Source organism: Balaenoptera acutorostrata, chromosome 13 (assembly GCF_949987535.1).
Source record: "Balaenoptera acutorostrata chromosome 13, mBalAcu1.1, whole genome shotgun sequence".
Taxonomy (NCBI): domain Eukaryota; kingdom Metazoa; phylum Chordata; class Mammalia; order Artiodactyla; family Balaenopteridae; genus Balaenoptera; species Balaenoptera acutorostrata.
The window spans coordinates 14,195,783-14,211,627 of NC_080076.1; the positions used below are offsets into that span (position 1 = coordinate 14,195,783).

Here is a 15,845-nt window from a genome sequence, read left to right on the forward strand (position 1 = left end):
ATTTCAGAAAATTAGTTTAAACATGCTTTTTAGAAGAACATTCTTTTAAAGTTACAATGTGAATTCTAAACTCCTTTTTCTTTTCGTTGATTCCTTAGCTTTGATCTTGCCTCTGTCTATTGCTTTCTGACTGTGTTTAGTCCTTACATGATGGGAGCCCTGATGATGTGGAAGGTTGGTGTTCTTATTTTCTTAAGATACTGATTAATAAGATTATGAACTCATTGTGACAATTAAGATTATGTAACATGTGACATTAAGATTATAAAGTGACAGAGTTAAGTCGCATGGAAAGAAGATACCTTCTCAGACACTGTTGAATGGGAAGTCGGACACTTTAGCTTTTACTCCAAAATATAGTTAATCTTTTTACTTTACTCTTAAGCCCATTTAACTTCAAAAAAGTAGAGTCTGTTAGTCCCAGGAAGTCCTATCAAAGGTGATTAAAGCCTGTGGGAAGTAAAGGGTGGATCAAAACTGCCTTGCTCCTCCAGATCAAAGGCTCCCCGAACTGATGTTCCCCACCCCCGAGACGGCCAACATGTTACCATCTTTTCTCATAATCCCTGTACTTAGAACTGATTCATTCATTCAATAAATATGTCATTGAAGGCTTATCAGCACCAGTTGGGTACTGAGGATTCTAAGATAATGACAAATTATCAGCTTTCCAGGGGTTCAGACTCTCCAATAGAATGTAATTCATGTTCTTTCCCTTTTCCTCTAGGATCATTAAGCTTGTCTTATTCCCTCTACCATAGTGCCTGGCACATTTTATGTACTTAGTATATATTTGTTTAAATAAAGGAACTAATATCTGCCTAAAATCTGATTGCCTTCTATTCAGATCACAGAAGTAATAATTGTTAAAAGTATGTGTTTATTAAAGGATTAATATCCTTTTTTTTTGTTACGGCACTAATACAAATGTAATTTTAAGAAATGTTAAAAAAGGTGTTCATTTTCTCATGTCCCATTCTCTAGTGAATTATTTTGAAATGTGTATTAATAGTTTCCTTAATCTTTATTTACATTTTTCTTAATGGTAGTTGTTCTTTTCTCAGTCTATTAAAGATCATGGGCCTTTAATTAAAAACAAGCAAAAAGAGAAAGAAAAACAGAAGTTTAAACTAAATGCTAGATTTATAATCTCCAGCTTAATTCAGCAAGCTTTACTGACGTAATATATTTGGTCACTTTCTTTGACTGATGTGGCTGGAAGTGAAAATTCTCCTGGACCTCTATTTCAGTCATGTAGCCTTCACTACATGTAGCCTTCGCTTGAATAAGAGTCTTATGCAGTTTTGAACATCATTTCTTTTCCATATTTTCTCCCTCCCCTCTTTGTTTAAACATTGTGTGTGTATGTGTATTTTTTTTTTAATTGGTCACTGGAAAGCAGTATCTCAAAATATTAACAGTGTTACCTCTGGATTATAGATTTTTCAACCAATATAAATTTTATTATACCTTTCTCCATTTTTTTTTTTACAGATTATGAATTTTATAATCAGAAATAAATTAGTATTAAAATAAAACAACAGCAAGCAATGGTAAAGCAGCTAAATCATGTTAATAGAGTTGTAGTATCAAATAACCAGATGAGTTCAGGGATCTGTGAATCAAATCATCAGGCTCCATAGTTTATTTGATTTGGGTCATTAATTATTATACTGAGTTAAATAGAACAAAAATTTAGAATAGGCTTTATTTGAAATATTTGTTGTTATCTTTTATACTACATATGCTGTTGATATGGATTTTTAAATCCGTTTCGTCACTGTTCTATATGTCATTGGTATCATGGTTTTATTTCAACATTGGCTTTTCACTAATACAAACTTTGAGAAATTGAAATATTTCTTCAAATGCTACAGCTACGCATGGCATCATTTGTTGTTCTTTTAAACAGATTTTAATCCCCTTTGCGCTTGTGATGTGTGCTTTTGAAGCTGTTCAGTTAACTACCCAGTTATCATCAAAAAGGTAAGATGAATGTTTAAGAAACATTGAATTTGTTAGTTTTTAGGAAATGAGAGTTAACACTTGAGGGTATTTTGTGTGATTGCTATTAAGACACAGTAACATAGATTTATTATAAAAATGAGAAAAAAATGTTTCACCCTTTTAGTCAGAATTCAGTTGTCATGAGAGGAAATTAGTTGATTAGAGCCTCTAGCAGAATAATATGCTTTCTCAACAATAAAATGTTATTAGAATATTATTCAAGCTAGAGAGGAGCCCCCCCCAGAAAACTATAAAATATAAACATTACATTCTTGTAGTTAATAACTTGTTTATTGTAGATATAACTGTGCCTACAAACTCCAAGGGATATCATTCTGTTTTCTTTTGGATTATTTCTTAAATGTGTATTAGACAAATGTGTTAACATTATATCATTTTACGTGGCTTGAAATTAACTTCTAGATGTCAATAATTTACATAGTTTCTTAGTCTTGATTTCTACACTTTTGGCAAATGGAATGGGAAGTATCCTTTCTGAGTTTCTAGGAATTTCTGGAGCAGTCAGTGTTAAGCAATCAAGACTCTGGAAGAGAAGCTGTCAACTCAACTATTTGCTTTTTTGAAGCAATGAAATTGTGTCATCAGCACAGGACTGATCAGCCTCTCTGAAAGACACTTGAGATAAATGTGTAGCTTCTTAGCAGTTTTGTTATTCTTGAATCAAACTGGAATATTCAATGCTGAAAGAAATAACTAATATTAGCATAAATTTGCATGTTCTTCTTGATGAATTTAAGCTAGAACCAAGTATAGCATATTCTTATGTATTTGCCATAATAATAATAATAATAATAAAAAGGTTTTCTTGCACTGTTTAAAAATGGTAGAAATCTCATTTCTAGACTAATTTAGTATATTTTTGCAGGATATTTACATGAATTTAACATTAAAAGCATTTATACCTTGTCAGTACCACATAGAAGATACTTAGATGCAATTAAAAAAAAAATAGTAGGTGACATGTACTTTCTCACATCTCTGTTAACAGATGCAAGTTTTTAGAAGGGATTTTAATTAAAGTTTAAGAAGAGCTGGGGATATGTGGGATGAGAAGTAGAAGGCTCATCAAAATGTGTGTGTATATGTTTGCGTGTACTTGTGTGTGTGTGTGTGTGTGTGTGTGTAGTAATTTTAACCTGAGACTAGTACGACGAAAAACTAAATACAAAGGGAGAGTTTTAGTTTTGTTCGTTTAGTATTTAGTTTGTTTAGTATTTAGTTTTTTTTACAACGAAAAACTAAATACAAAGGGAGAGAACTGAGGCAAAGATGACAAAGTTGTGGCTTTATAAATGTCTTCTTTTTCGACCTTTAAACCTTTACAAGTCACTGACATTCCCCCCTAATATAACACTGACCCCTCAAACTTAATATGTCGTACATTGAACCCAGCAATTCCCTTTCTTCCTGTTGAACTCTAGCTGCTCATCCTGTTTTCTTTTTCTAATCCGTCACACAAGCCCAAGTCCATCCATCCCTCATTGCCAAATCCACTCGCTACATGTCACTGATATCGTCTGTTCTTTCTATTCACATTTTCAATCACCTCCACCTGCCCACTATCATCAGTCGTCTTCAGGGGCCTCTTAGCTGATCTCCCTGCTTTACTCCTGTCCTCCTACAGTTATTATCCATACAACAGACCGAGGAGCCTTTAAAACCTTCCAGTGTCTTCTTGTCACAACTAGGAAAAATTCTAAAGTCCTAATTATGGCCTAAATGGCCCCATGTGATCTGGCCCCTGCATATCTATCTCTCCAACCTTATTTCCCACAACTCTTGTGCTAGCACACTCTGCTTAAAGCTGACCTTCTTGCTGTTCTGCAAATACACCATGCACGTTTTCACCTCATGCCCTTTGTACGTTCCACACTCTCTCTACCTGCATTGCTCTTTACTCATACAGTTTCATGGTTCACTCTGTTCACACAGGTCTCTACTTAAATGTCTTCTCCTCATAGAGGTCTCCCCCGATCAATCGACTTTTCTTCCTCACATTTAACACCACCTGACATTTTATTGTTATTACAAACATTCTATTTATTATTTGTCTCCCTGAGTAGATGGTAGGCTCTATTCACCAATGTTTTACCAGCAACAAGAACAGTGGCTGGCATACAATAGAAACTGAAAACACATGTGCTAAATTAGTGGTAGAAGTTCTCAGCACAAAATAAAACTGGAAATGGCTACTACTACACATTGTGACATTTCTTTTATACACAAGACTGACTTAAGAACGTCCCCCTTTTGGTTCCAGAGAGCACTAAAATTTGACCCAGGAAAAATTAGACTTGGTAGAAACAACAACAAATAATACTGTAAAAAAGTAAAACCACCCAGAGTAAAATCTACAACTGACAAAATAATGATGAAGAAGCAAAAAATAAAAAATAGTGACATCACCAAATGCTGGGGAGGCTGCAAAGAAATTGCTCTCAGACGTTGCTGGTGGGAATGTAAAATAGTACACCTATTCTGAAAAGAGTTATCCAGTTTCTTATGAAACTGAGCAAACAACATAATCCAGTAACTGCACTCGGCTATTTTTCCTAGAGAAATGAAAACTTGTGTTTGCACAAAAACTGTACACGAATGTTTATAGCAGCTTTATTTGTAATAGCCACAAACTGGAAACCACCCTGATGTCCTTTGGTGCTTGAATGGTTAAGCAAACTGTGGTATAATGGAGTACTGCTCAGCAATAAAAAGGAGCAAACTATTGATACACACAGAACCTTAGATGAATCTCAAGAGAACTGTGCTGAGTGAAAAAGGCAATCCCAAAATGTTATAAGTGATTCAAATGATTCCACTTGTACAACACTCTTGAAATAACAAAATTATAGAAACAGAGAACAGATTAGTGGTTTCCAGAGACTGGGGATTAGACAGAGAGTAAGCAAGAGGAGGATAGATGTAGCTATAAAAGAGTATCATGAGGGATCCTTGTGATGATGGAAACATTCTGTATCTTGGCAGAATCAATGTCAGTGTCCTGGTTCTGATATTGTACTATAGTTTTCTAAGATGTTACCAGTGGGAGAAACTGGGCAGAGGGTACATAGGTTCCCTCTATATCATTTCTTGCAGTTGCATGTGAATCCATAATTATCTAAAATAAAAACTTTAATTTAAAAAATCATAATTCATGTCCCTTTCTTTTTTTAATTTTATTTATTTATTTTTTATACAGCAGGTTCTTATTAGTCGTCCATTTTATATACATCAGTGTATACATGTCAATCCCAATCTCCCAATTCATCACACCACCACCACTACCCCCCACCGCTTTCCCCCCTTGGTGTCCATACGTTTGTTCTCTATCATGTCCCTTTCATACTATTGAAATAAATATTCAAAGTGTTAAATAACATTTTTGAAGTCCAGCCCATCACTGTGGGACAGTAGTCCATGATAATGTGAAAAGAGCCTTTGTCAAATGTAATATTTTCAGAAGCAGAAATACTAATAATAGAATGTTAGATTATTTGATTATTCTCATTTTGATTTTAATGTGCTTTTAAAATGTGTCTGCCGTATTACATGTGTTTTTTCTTTATTTTTTTTCCAGTCTTTTTCTCATGGTTATCAACATCTCAGACATCATGGCTTTGGTAAGGCATTACTGGATATTCAATATAAATAAGATTGACAGGCTAAACAATGAGTTGATTTTATATATATATATATATATATATATATATATATATTTATTTATTTATTTATTTATTTATTTATTTATTTTTGGCTGCACTGGGTCTTCGTTGCTGCACACGGGCTTTCTCTAGTTGCAGCAAGCGAGGACTACTCTTTGTTGCAGTGTGCGGGCTTCTCATTGCAGTGGCTTCTCTTGTTGTGGAGCATGGGCTCTAGGTGTGCGGGCTTCAGTAGTTGTGGCATGCAGGCTCAGTAGTTGTGACTCGTGGACTCTAGAGCACAGGCTCAGTAGTTGTGGCACATGGGCTTAGTTGCTCCGCGGCATGTGGGATCTTCCTGGACCTGGGCTCGAACCCGTGTCCCCTGCATTGGCAGGCAGATTCTCAACCACTGTGCCACCAGGGAAGTCCCCCAATGAGTTGATTTAATCAAGTGAAATATGAATGCATTTCTGTACATGAACTCTTTAGATACTGAATTATAAGTGTTGGCATAATTTACACATAAATTACTTTCTTTTTATATGACCTATAATGTGGTAAGAGTGCTCTTCTTAAAGTGTCAGAAATCTTCTAACTTGATTTATTAGAATCTGTCACTTTATACATAGTCTTCAGTGGTACATTGTATCTGAAATGAAACTTCCATAGGAAGTTAACAGAAAAAGCTAACTTTAGGTTTAGGTAATATACCATTTTCCTACTTGAAATGCTGATTTTTAACCTTTTTGTCAGATTGAAAAAGAAAGGAAAAAAGAGAGGGGAGGAGGAAGGGAAGGAAGGAAAGAGGGAACAGAGTGGGATGATGTTATCAAGATGCTAGCTCTAATAATGAGTTCTAGTGAGGAACAGGTAGGTGGGCCTCTTGTATGTAATGTATTAACAAAAAGAACCCATTTTACACCTACAAGTTCAGGAGGGTTCCCCAAACTACCCTAAGGTTTGATAATTCACTAGATGGACTCACAGAATTCACTGAAGACTATTATTTCCACAAGTGTGGCTTGTTACAGGGAAAGGAGACAGATTAAAATCAGCCAAGGGAAGAAATGCAGAGGGCAGAGTCCAGAAGGGGTCCAGATGTGGAGCTCTGGCCATACTCTCCCCGTGAAGCTGGGACAGCTGTGCTCTACCGGCAGTGATGCGTGACAGTGCACACGGAGTACTGCCAGCCAGGCTCACCAGAGCCTCGATGTCCAGGCTTTTTATTGGAGCTCGATCATATATTGTTCCCATGGCTAACCTTTAACCTCCAGTCCTTCTAGAGGTAGAACTGATAACACACGGCCCAAACCCCTGAACATAAATCACATTATTAGACTGTCCAGTGGTTGAGTTCCCCCAGGCAAAACACTCCTATCAGGCAGGGCCGAGTAAATTGCCTCCTAGTAGCTGAAGGTAAAGGCCAGACCTCTCTTTAGGTAGGGTTAATTCTTCACTACACAACATCTTATGCTGAAAGGGCTGAGACGACTGTTAGGGTAACTTCCCAAATCAGATTCGTAGTCACTTGATTCAGATGAGAACATTTTTATGTTGTATTGAACTGGATATATTTCTGAAATTGACCACACATAATGTTAGAACAAATTAGCTTTCAGTTTTGCTCACAAAGTGGCAAATAGGCAAAGACATGTTAACAGAAGAGAATTTAAATTCTCTGATTAATTTTATATGAAGAATCAGACTGCTGAGTTTAACTTAGAGAGCCATGTGTGGTCTAAGTTCTGCTTACCTGACTGGTGTTGTATCTCTCCTCTCTCTCCTTGTTTCCTCTACCCCAGCCTCACCTTGGACATGCCAAGCTCTACCTGGACTCTTGATGTTTATAAATGTTACTCCCTCTGTCAGAAACAAACTTCTCCCCCGATCTCTCCAACCTCCTCTTTCCTCTGACTCTTACTTGTCACTTAGATTTTTAGACTTTTTATTGGGACTGCCTTCCCTTATTACCCCAGCTGGGGTGTGTACCCCTTCCTTTGTGCTCCTGTACTTGCCTGTATTTCCAATGATAACACTCATCACACACACACACACACACACACGCCTGATAAATTGACTGAATCAGTCACTAGATTATAAATCTCCTGAAAGAGAGTTTATCTCCAGGACCTAACACAGTGATTGGCACACAGTAGACGATCAGTAAGTGTTTGCTGATGAATAGATGATACGGCTTCCTTTCACTGCAGTCTTTGGTATTATCAATACTTAGTGTCTTTTATGAAAGTTGGCTGGGTTTTCTTTCTAGTTATTCAAGATGTCACTTTTGTGTTTATGTGATTGAATGGTAATGCTGTTTCTGGCTTTTAAGCTATTGCTCATTTTAGTCCAAGCAAAAATTTCAATAAAGGGCGAATTCTTATTGATTCCAGTCAGATAGTGGTTCTGAGGGGTCAGAAATCTGAAAGACATAATCCTAAAACAAAATTGCTTTTAGACTGAATCTATATAGGCTTTGTTTTTAATGGAGCCATATTTTGTTTTATTTTACAGCATTTTTTCTTCTTGATCAAAGATTATGGCAGCTGGCTTGATATTGGAGCAAGGTATAGTATATATTCACATAGAATTCTTCAGAGTGCAGTGAAAAATAGTAACTTGGTATCTTAGTATAGAAGATTTCAATTTGATTTTTGAAGTAAGCATAGCAAGTAGCAATTATTTTAAACCTCTGGAGGTGAGACATGTCCCTCCAGTTCTTGGCATTAACACATTATCAGGTGTTTCCTTGGGATGATGTGGGGACAGATGTTAAGTCTGAAAGAAATGCAGAACAGCAGGAAGGTACAAGGAAAACTGCTTGAATCTGGGGTAGATCACTCCAGTGTCTGTGTTCTCATAATCTCTCAATCTCTCTCGAGAACAATGAAGCTATTCAAGTTGCAGTGTGAATTTTCTGTGGCAGTTTACATTTCATGTAATCATCATATGCCTCCTAAAATCTTCAATATGGGAACATGTTAACATGTGATACCTATAACATCATTATTTAAAGTATCATCTGAACAAAAAGTCAGTTTCCTCTTTATTGTGATTTGAACATCAATGATTGCCATAATCTGTTAAATTTCTTCTCTTTGAGGGGAAGAAAGCAAGGTTGATCCTTTTGCCTTTTTGTTTTCAAATGTATTCAGAGATAGAATACATTTTTATAGACTAATTTTATTTCCTTCAGTCAGTATTTGTTCAGCCAGGAATTGTGTAGGTTTGGGTGAGGTACTCGATTACAAGTCCTCTCCTCTGTTCCTACCTCTTAGGCAGCTCAGGCTTGTACCGCCTTGTTATTTATATAGAGGTCTGTCTCCCTTGATAGTCAGCTGATTTGACTCTCTTTCATTCCTTGTGTGCTAGGCACAAAGAGGGTACTCCATAGGTCATTAATTTTGTTTTCATTAGTCTCTTAAGTTTGAAGCTTAGGGAAAGTTTTAATGTGTCCTTCTCACCAGCCCTCTGATCCCAAAGTGTCCAGGCAGGTAGTAGGTCATGGCATGGGCTTTAAACCAGAGTTCCTGGGATTGATCTATTTCTGCCACTTTTTAGCTGTGAGACTGTCAGCAAGTGACTTAACGTCTCTAATCTGTCTCTGTCTCTTGTCGTTTTGAATGAATTAATCCATCTAAAGCATTTAGCACAGTGCCTGGCATCAAATAAGCTCCAATAAATGGAAACTATTATTATTAATATTACTCTGCAGTTCTATTTTTTTATCCTTCATAGTGTTTCTTGTATTTGAGATACCTCTCCTTATTCTCTCCATAATTTGATTAATTTATTTTCATTTTAAACATAGGTCAGAATTTTGTTTGGAAAATATTCTGACAAAATATAGCATTTTTACATATGAGACTTTTTATTTTATTCTTAATTGTAGCAAAATATACATAATATAAAATGTACCTTCTTAACCCTTTTCAAGTGTAGAATTCAGTGGCATTAAGGACATTCACATTGTTGTACAACTATCATTATCATTCCATCTCCATAATGGTTTGCATCTTGCAAAAAACTCCTCATTCCCCATCTCTACCAGCCCTGGCAACCACCATTTTAATTTCTGTTTCTATGTATTTGACTATGCTAGGATAGCTCACATAAATTAAATTGTACAGTATTTGCCCTTTTGTGACTGAATTATTTCACTTAGCATAATGTATTCAAGGTTCATCCCTGTTATAGCATGTGTCAGAATTTCCTTCCTTTTGAAGGCTGTATAATGTTCCATTGTATGTACAGACCACATTTTGTTTACCCATTCATCCATCAGTGGACACTTGAGTTGCTTCCCCCTTTTGGCTATTGTGAATAATGCTGCTATAACATGGGTTTCAGACTTTTTGATGGGAGAAATTTATATTGGTTTTGGCTCTAAAGAGGTGCAAAGGAATGAAGAGGATATAATTCTCGCATGAAGATGTGCATCATTAATTTCTGCACAGCATCATTAATTTATATTACACAAATTAAGGATTTGATTTTCGCTGATTCACTTGAGGTTTATCTTTACTTGGCAGATTTTTTTCTTCAAAGTACAAATTTCACTGTTATTACTAGTAATAACACGCATAAAACACAAAGCATTTTTAAATATCCATGATCTCAATTCAGCAGGGCAAATATTTATTGATCACCCACTATGCACCAGGTGAATTGCTGGGGATGAAAAGCACATTCTCGGGCTCTCAGGGAGCTTAAGTTTGGAGAAGGAAACAGACTCATGAGCAGACAATATGGTGCAGTGTGGGAATTTCTAGAATAGTCTCTTGGGTGCTGTGGGGACATTAGTCAGGGCACCTACCTCAGCCTTGCAGGGTAAGGGAAGGCTTGTCAGGAGAGGGACTGTTTAGATACTGCAAGAGTAGCATTTAGAAGAGCACATTGGGTCACAAGACCTAGGGAGAATGTGTAGCGTAAATAAAGGCCAAGATCTAATGGCATCTTAAGAAACCACTGATATTTATGGGTAGAGAACAGGAGGTGTGGCAATGAGGCTGAAAGAAGTGGCCAGAAAGGCAGGAGGAAACCAGGTGAGAGTAGTGTGGTGGAGATCAAAAGAACATTCAGGAAGGAGGGAGGTTATCGAGATGTTACAGAGAGAGTAAGTAGGAGAAGACATAAAGATATGCATTGGATTAAACAGTGGGTCATTGATGAGCTTGGCCAGGGACGGTTCAGTGGTAAGATTTAGTACTAGACGTCTGCACTGAATCAAATCCATTGATTTCTGGGTGAGGACCACAGACCAAAGATAATCATTTTTCTCCTCTCTACCAAGTCTTCAATAAAATAACAAACCCAGCAAAAGTGAAGAGAATAGAAAAATGACCATCAGCAAATGCAACTTCAACAAATTCCTAGAAGATGGATAATCTGAGAGAGGAAGCAGCAGCCCAGAATCTATCAGTGAGTGTTGCCAAAGGAACAGGGAAGCCCAGAGGCTCCAGACTCAGTCGGACAGTAATACGGAGCATAGGAATGAGGAAGGGGATTAACTGCATGTCTCCCAGTCCAGTGATGGTACCAATGGGCTCTCCATGGCCTCTTTCCTCCTTCCTTCATCACCACACAGGAAGTACTACTTTCTGCCTTTTACTCCCAGGGAAAAACCAGAGGACACCTGGAAAGAGGCTGAGGAGATGTGAAGAATTTCACTGCTATGACACATGTGCTTCTACCTCATAGAAAAATTGTCCTCCACTCTAGCATTCATAGCTTCCTTCCACCCCGGCCCAAAGGGCAGAGGCAGGCACCCCTCCTGCTCATCCTAAAACATGACATAGCAATTTTTATTACATACCCACAACTTACTGGCAACTATCCTATTTGTGAGTTAGACCTAGAGGAAAACAAGACTTTCTTAAAAACTTAACACTACCCTCTGATTGCTATTCTGAATAGAATAGCATTCTATTCCTAGATACCTACCCAAGAGAAGGAAAAAATATGTACACAGAAGACTTGTACAGGAATTTTCATAGTAGCTTTATTAATAATAACCAAAATCTGGAAACAACCCAGATGTTTATCAGCACTTGAATGGATAAACAAATTATGCTATATCCATAAAATGGAAAACTACTTATTAATAAAAAGAAATGAATGACTGATGAACCCAACTACATGGATGAATCTTAGAAATTTTATAATAAGTGAAAGAAACCAGGTACATTAAGAGTATATATTGTATTATTACATTTATGTAAAATTCTAGAACAGACAGAATTAATCTATAGTCACAGAAAGCTGATCAGTTGTTGTCTGGGCCTGGGAATTAGGGTAAGCCTGCCTATAAATGGGCATGTGGAAACTTTTGGAGTGATGGAAGTGTTCTACATCTTGACTGTGATGATGGTTACATGGGTGAATCATTTGTCAATACTCATTTAACCAGATACTTAAAATGGTTCCATTTTCTTATATATAAATTATACTTCAAAGTTGATTCATAAGGAAAAATAGAAGAACTAAAATAACTACCTAAAATTGACATGAGTAAGGTATGGTATAAGTCAGCCAAATCCTCCTCTTGCCTAGCAGAGACTTAATAAATGATGTTTTAAATTGTTGTATCAATAAACAGCAATGTAAAGATACTAATTCATGTCAAGGAGGTAACCACCAGAAGGTCTAAAAAGGGAAGCAGTTAGAGTGGTTGCTTGAGAAGTGGGTAAGAAAGAATGAGGGGTATTACTTTTCATTGTAAGTCTTTCTCCCTTATTTTGCTTTATTAATACTGTGTGTATGCCTCAGATAAAAATTAAAGGGAAGCCCTGAACCAAGATGGCAGAGTAGAAGGACGTGCTCTCACTCCCTCTTGTGAGAGCACCGGAATCACAACTAGCTAATGGACAATCATCGACAGGAAGACACTGGAACTCACCAAAAAAAGATACCCCACATCCAAAGACAAAGGAGAAGCCACAGTGAGACGGTAGGAGGGGGCGCAATCACAGTAAAATCAAATCCCATAACTGCTGGGTGGGTGACTCACAGATGGGAGAACACTTATACCACAGAAGTCCACCCACTGGAGTGAAGGTTCTGAGCCCCACGTCAGGCTTCCCAACCTGGGGGTCCAGCAACGGGAGGAGGAATTCCTAGAGAATCAGACTTTGAAGGCTAGCGGGATTTGATTGCAGGACTTTGACAGGACTGGGGGAAACAGAGACTCCACTCTTGGAGGGCACACACAAAGTAGTGTGCATGTCGGGACCCAGGGGAAGGAGCAGTGACCCAAGGGGAGACTGAACCAGACCTACCTGCTAGTGTTGGAGGGTCTCCTACAGAGGCAGGGGGTGGCTGTAGCTCACCGTGAGGAAAAGGACGCTGGCAGCAGAAGTTCTGGGAAGTGCTCCTTGGTGTGAGCCCTCCCAGAGTCCACCATTGGCCCCAACAAGGAGCCCGGGTGGTCTCCAGTGTTGGGTTGCCTCAGGCCAAACAACCAACAGGGAGGGAACCCAGCCCCACCCATCAGCAGTCAAGCAGATTAAAGTTTTACTGAGCTCTGCCCACCAGAGCAACAGTCAGCTCTACCCACCACCAGTCCCTCCCATCAGGAAACTTACACAAGCCTCTTAGATAGCCTCATCCACCAGAGGGCAGACAGCAGAAGCGAGAAGAACTATAATCCTGCAGCCTGTGGAACAAAAACCACATTCACAGAAAGATAGACAAGATGAAAAGGCAGAGGGCTATGTACCAGATGAAGGAACAAGATAAAACCCCAGAAAAACAACTAAGTGAAGTGGAGATAGGCAACATTCCAGAAAAAGAATTCAGAATAATGATAGTGAAGATGATCCAGGACCTCGGAAAAAGAATGGAGGCAAAGATCGAGAAGATGCAAGAAATGTTTAACAAAGACCCAGCAGAATTAAAGAACAAACAAACAGAGATGAACAATACAATAACTGAAATGAAAACTACACTAGAAGGACTCAATAGCAGAATAACTGAGGCAGAAGAACAGATAAGTGACCTGGAAGACAGAATGGTGGAATTCACTGCTGCGGAACAGAATTAAGAAAAAAGAATGAAAAGAAATGAAGACAGCCTAAGAGACCTCTGGGACAATATTAAACCCAACAGCATTCTCATTATAGGCGTCTCAGAAGGAGAAGAGAGAGAGAAAGGACCAGAGAAAATATTTGAAGAGATTATAGTCAGAAACTTCCTTAACATGGGAAAGGAAATGGCCACCCACGTCCAGAAAGTGCAGCGAGTCCCATACATGATAAACCCAAGGAGAAACACGCTGAGACACATAGTAATCAAATTGGCAAAAATTAAAACAAAGAAAAATTTTTGAAAGCAGCAAGGGAAAAACGACAAATAACATACAAAGGAACTCCCATACAGTTAACAGCTGATTTCTCAGCAGAAACTCTACAAGCCAGAAGGGAGTGGCATGATATACTTAAATTGATGAAAGGGAAGAACCTACAACCAAGATTACCCAGCAAGGATCTCATTCAGATTCGATGGAGAAATCAAAAGCTTTACAGACAAGCAAAAGCTAAGAGAATTCAGCACCACCAAACCAGCTCTACAACAAATGCTAAAGAAACTTCTCTAAGTGGGAGACACAAGAGAAGAAAAGGACCTACAAAAACAAACCCAAAACAATTAAGAAAATGGTCATAGGAACATACATATCAATGATTACCTTAAACGTGAATGCATTAAATGCTCCAACAAAAGACTCAGGCTTGCTGAATGGATACAAAAACAAGACCCACCTATATGCTGTCTACAAGAGACCCACTTCAGACCTAGAGACACATACAGACTGAAAGTGAGGGGATGGAAAAAGATATTCCATGCAAATGGAAATCAAAAGGAAGCTGGAGTAGCCATACTCATATCAGATAAAATAGACTTTAAAATAAAGAATATTACAAGAGACAAGGAAGGACACTACATAATGATTAAGAGAGCAATCCAAGAAGAAGATATAACAATTATAAATATATATGCACCCAACATAGGAGCACCTCAATACATAAAGCAACTGCTAACAGCTATAAAAGAGGAAATAGACAATAACACAATAATAGTGGGGAACATTAACACCTCACGTACACCAATGAACAGATCATCCAAAATGAAAATTTATTTATTTTATTTATAATATTTATTATTAAACACAAGCTTTAAATGACACAATAGACCAGATAGATTTAATTGATATTTATAGGACATTCCATCCAGAAACAGCAGATTACACTTTCTTCTCAAGTGCGCACAGAACATTCTCCAGGATAGATCACATCTTGGGTCACAAATCAAGCCTCAGTAAATTTAAGAAAATTGAAATCATATCAAGCATCTTTTCTGACCACAACGCTATGAGATTAGAAATGAATTACAGGGAAAAATACGTAAAAAACACAAAAACATGGAGGCTAAACAATATGTTACTAAATAACCAAGAGATCACTGAAGAAATCAAAGAGGAAATCAAAAAACACCTAGAGACAAATGACAATGAAAACACGATGATCCAAAAGCTATGGGATGCAGCAAAAGCAGTTCTAAGAGGGAAGTTTATAGCTATACCAGCCTACCTCAAGAAACAAGAAAAATCTCAAATAACAATCTAACCTTACACCTAAAGGAACTACAGAGAGAAGAACAAAAAAAAAAAACCCCCCAAAGCTAGCAGAAGGAAAGAAATCATAAAGATCAGAGCAGAAATAAATGTAATAAAAACAAAGAAAACAATAGCAAAGATCAATAAAACTAAAAGCTGGTTCTCTGAGAAAATAAACAAAATTGATAAACCATTAGCCAGACTCATCATGAAAAAGAGGGAGAGGACTCAAATCAATAAAATTAGAAATGAGAAAGGAGAAGTTACAACAGACATTGCAGAAATACAAAGCATCCTAAGAGACTACTACAAGCAACTCTATGACAATAAAATGGACAACCTGGAAGAAATGGACAAATTTTTAGAAAGGTATAACCTTCCAAGACTGAACCAGGAAGAAATAGAAAATATGAACAGACCAATCACAAGTAATGAAATTGAAACTGTGATTAAAAATCTTCCAACAAACAGAAGTCCAGGACCAGACGGCTTCACAGGTGAATTCTATCAAACATTTAGAGAAGAGCTAACACCCATCCTTCTCAAACTCTTCCAAAAAATTGCAG

General features: G+C 37.4%; 1 protein-coding gene across 2 annotated transcripts in view; it reads left to right on the top strand.

Moving 5' to 3' along the window:
* PIGN (phosphatidylinositol glycan anchor biosynthesis class N) overlaps positions 1–15,845 on the top strand; it is a 111,942-nt gene that overhangs the window by 78,888 nt on the left and 17,209 nt on the right. For both annotated transcript variants that reach the window (XM_057526991.1, XM_007192001.2), the window contains exons 26-29: positions 99–174; positions 1,913–1,986; positions 5,603–5,645; positions 8,184–8,236. In XM_057526991.1, the coding sequence (XP_057382974.1) occupies positions 99–174; positions 1,913–1,986; positions 5,603–5,645; positions 8,184–8,236 (246 nt within the window). The remainder of the gene's footprint in view (positions 1–98; positions 175–1,912; positions 1,987–5,602; positions 5,646–8,183; positions 8,237–15,845) is intronic.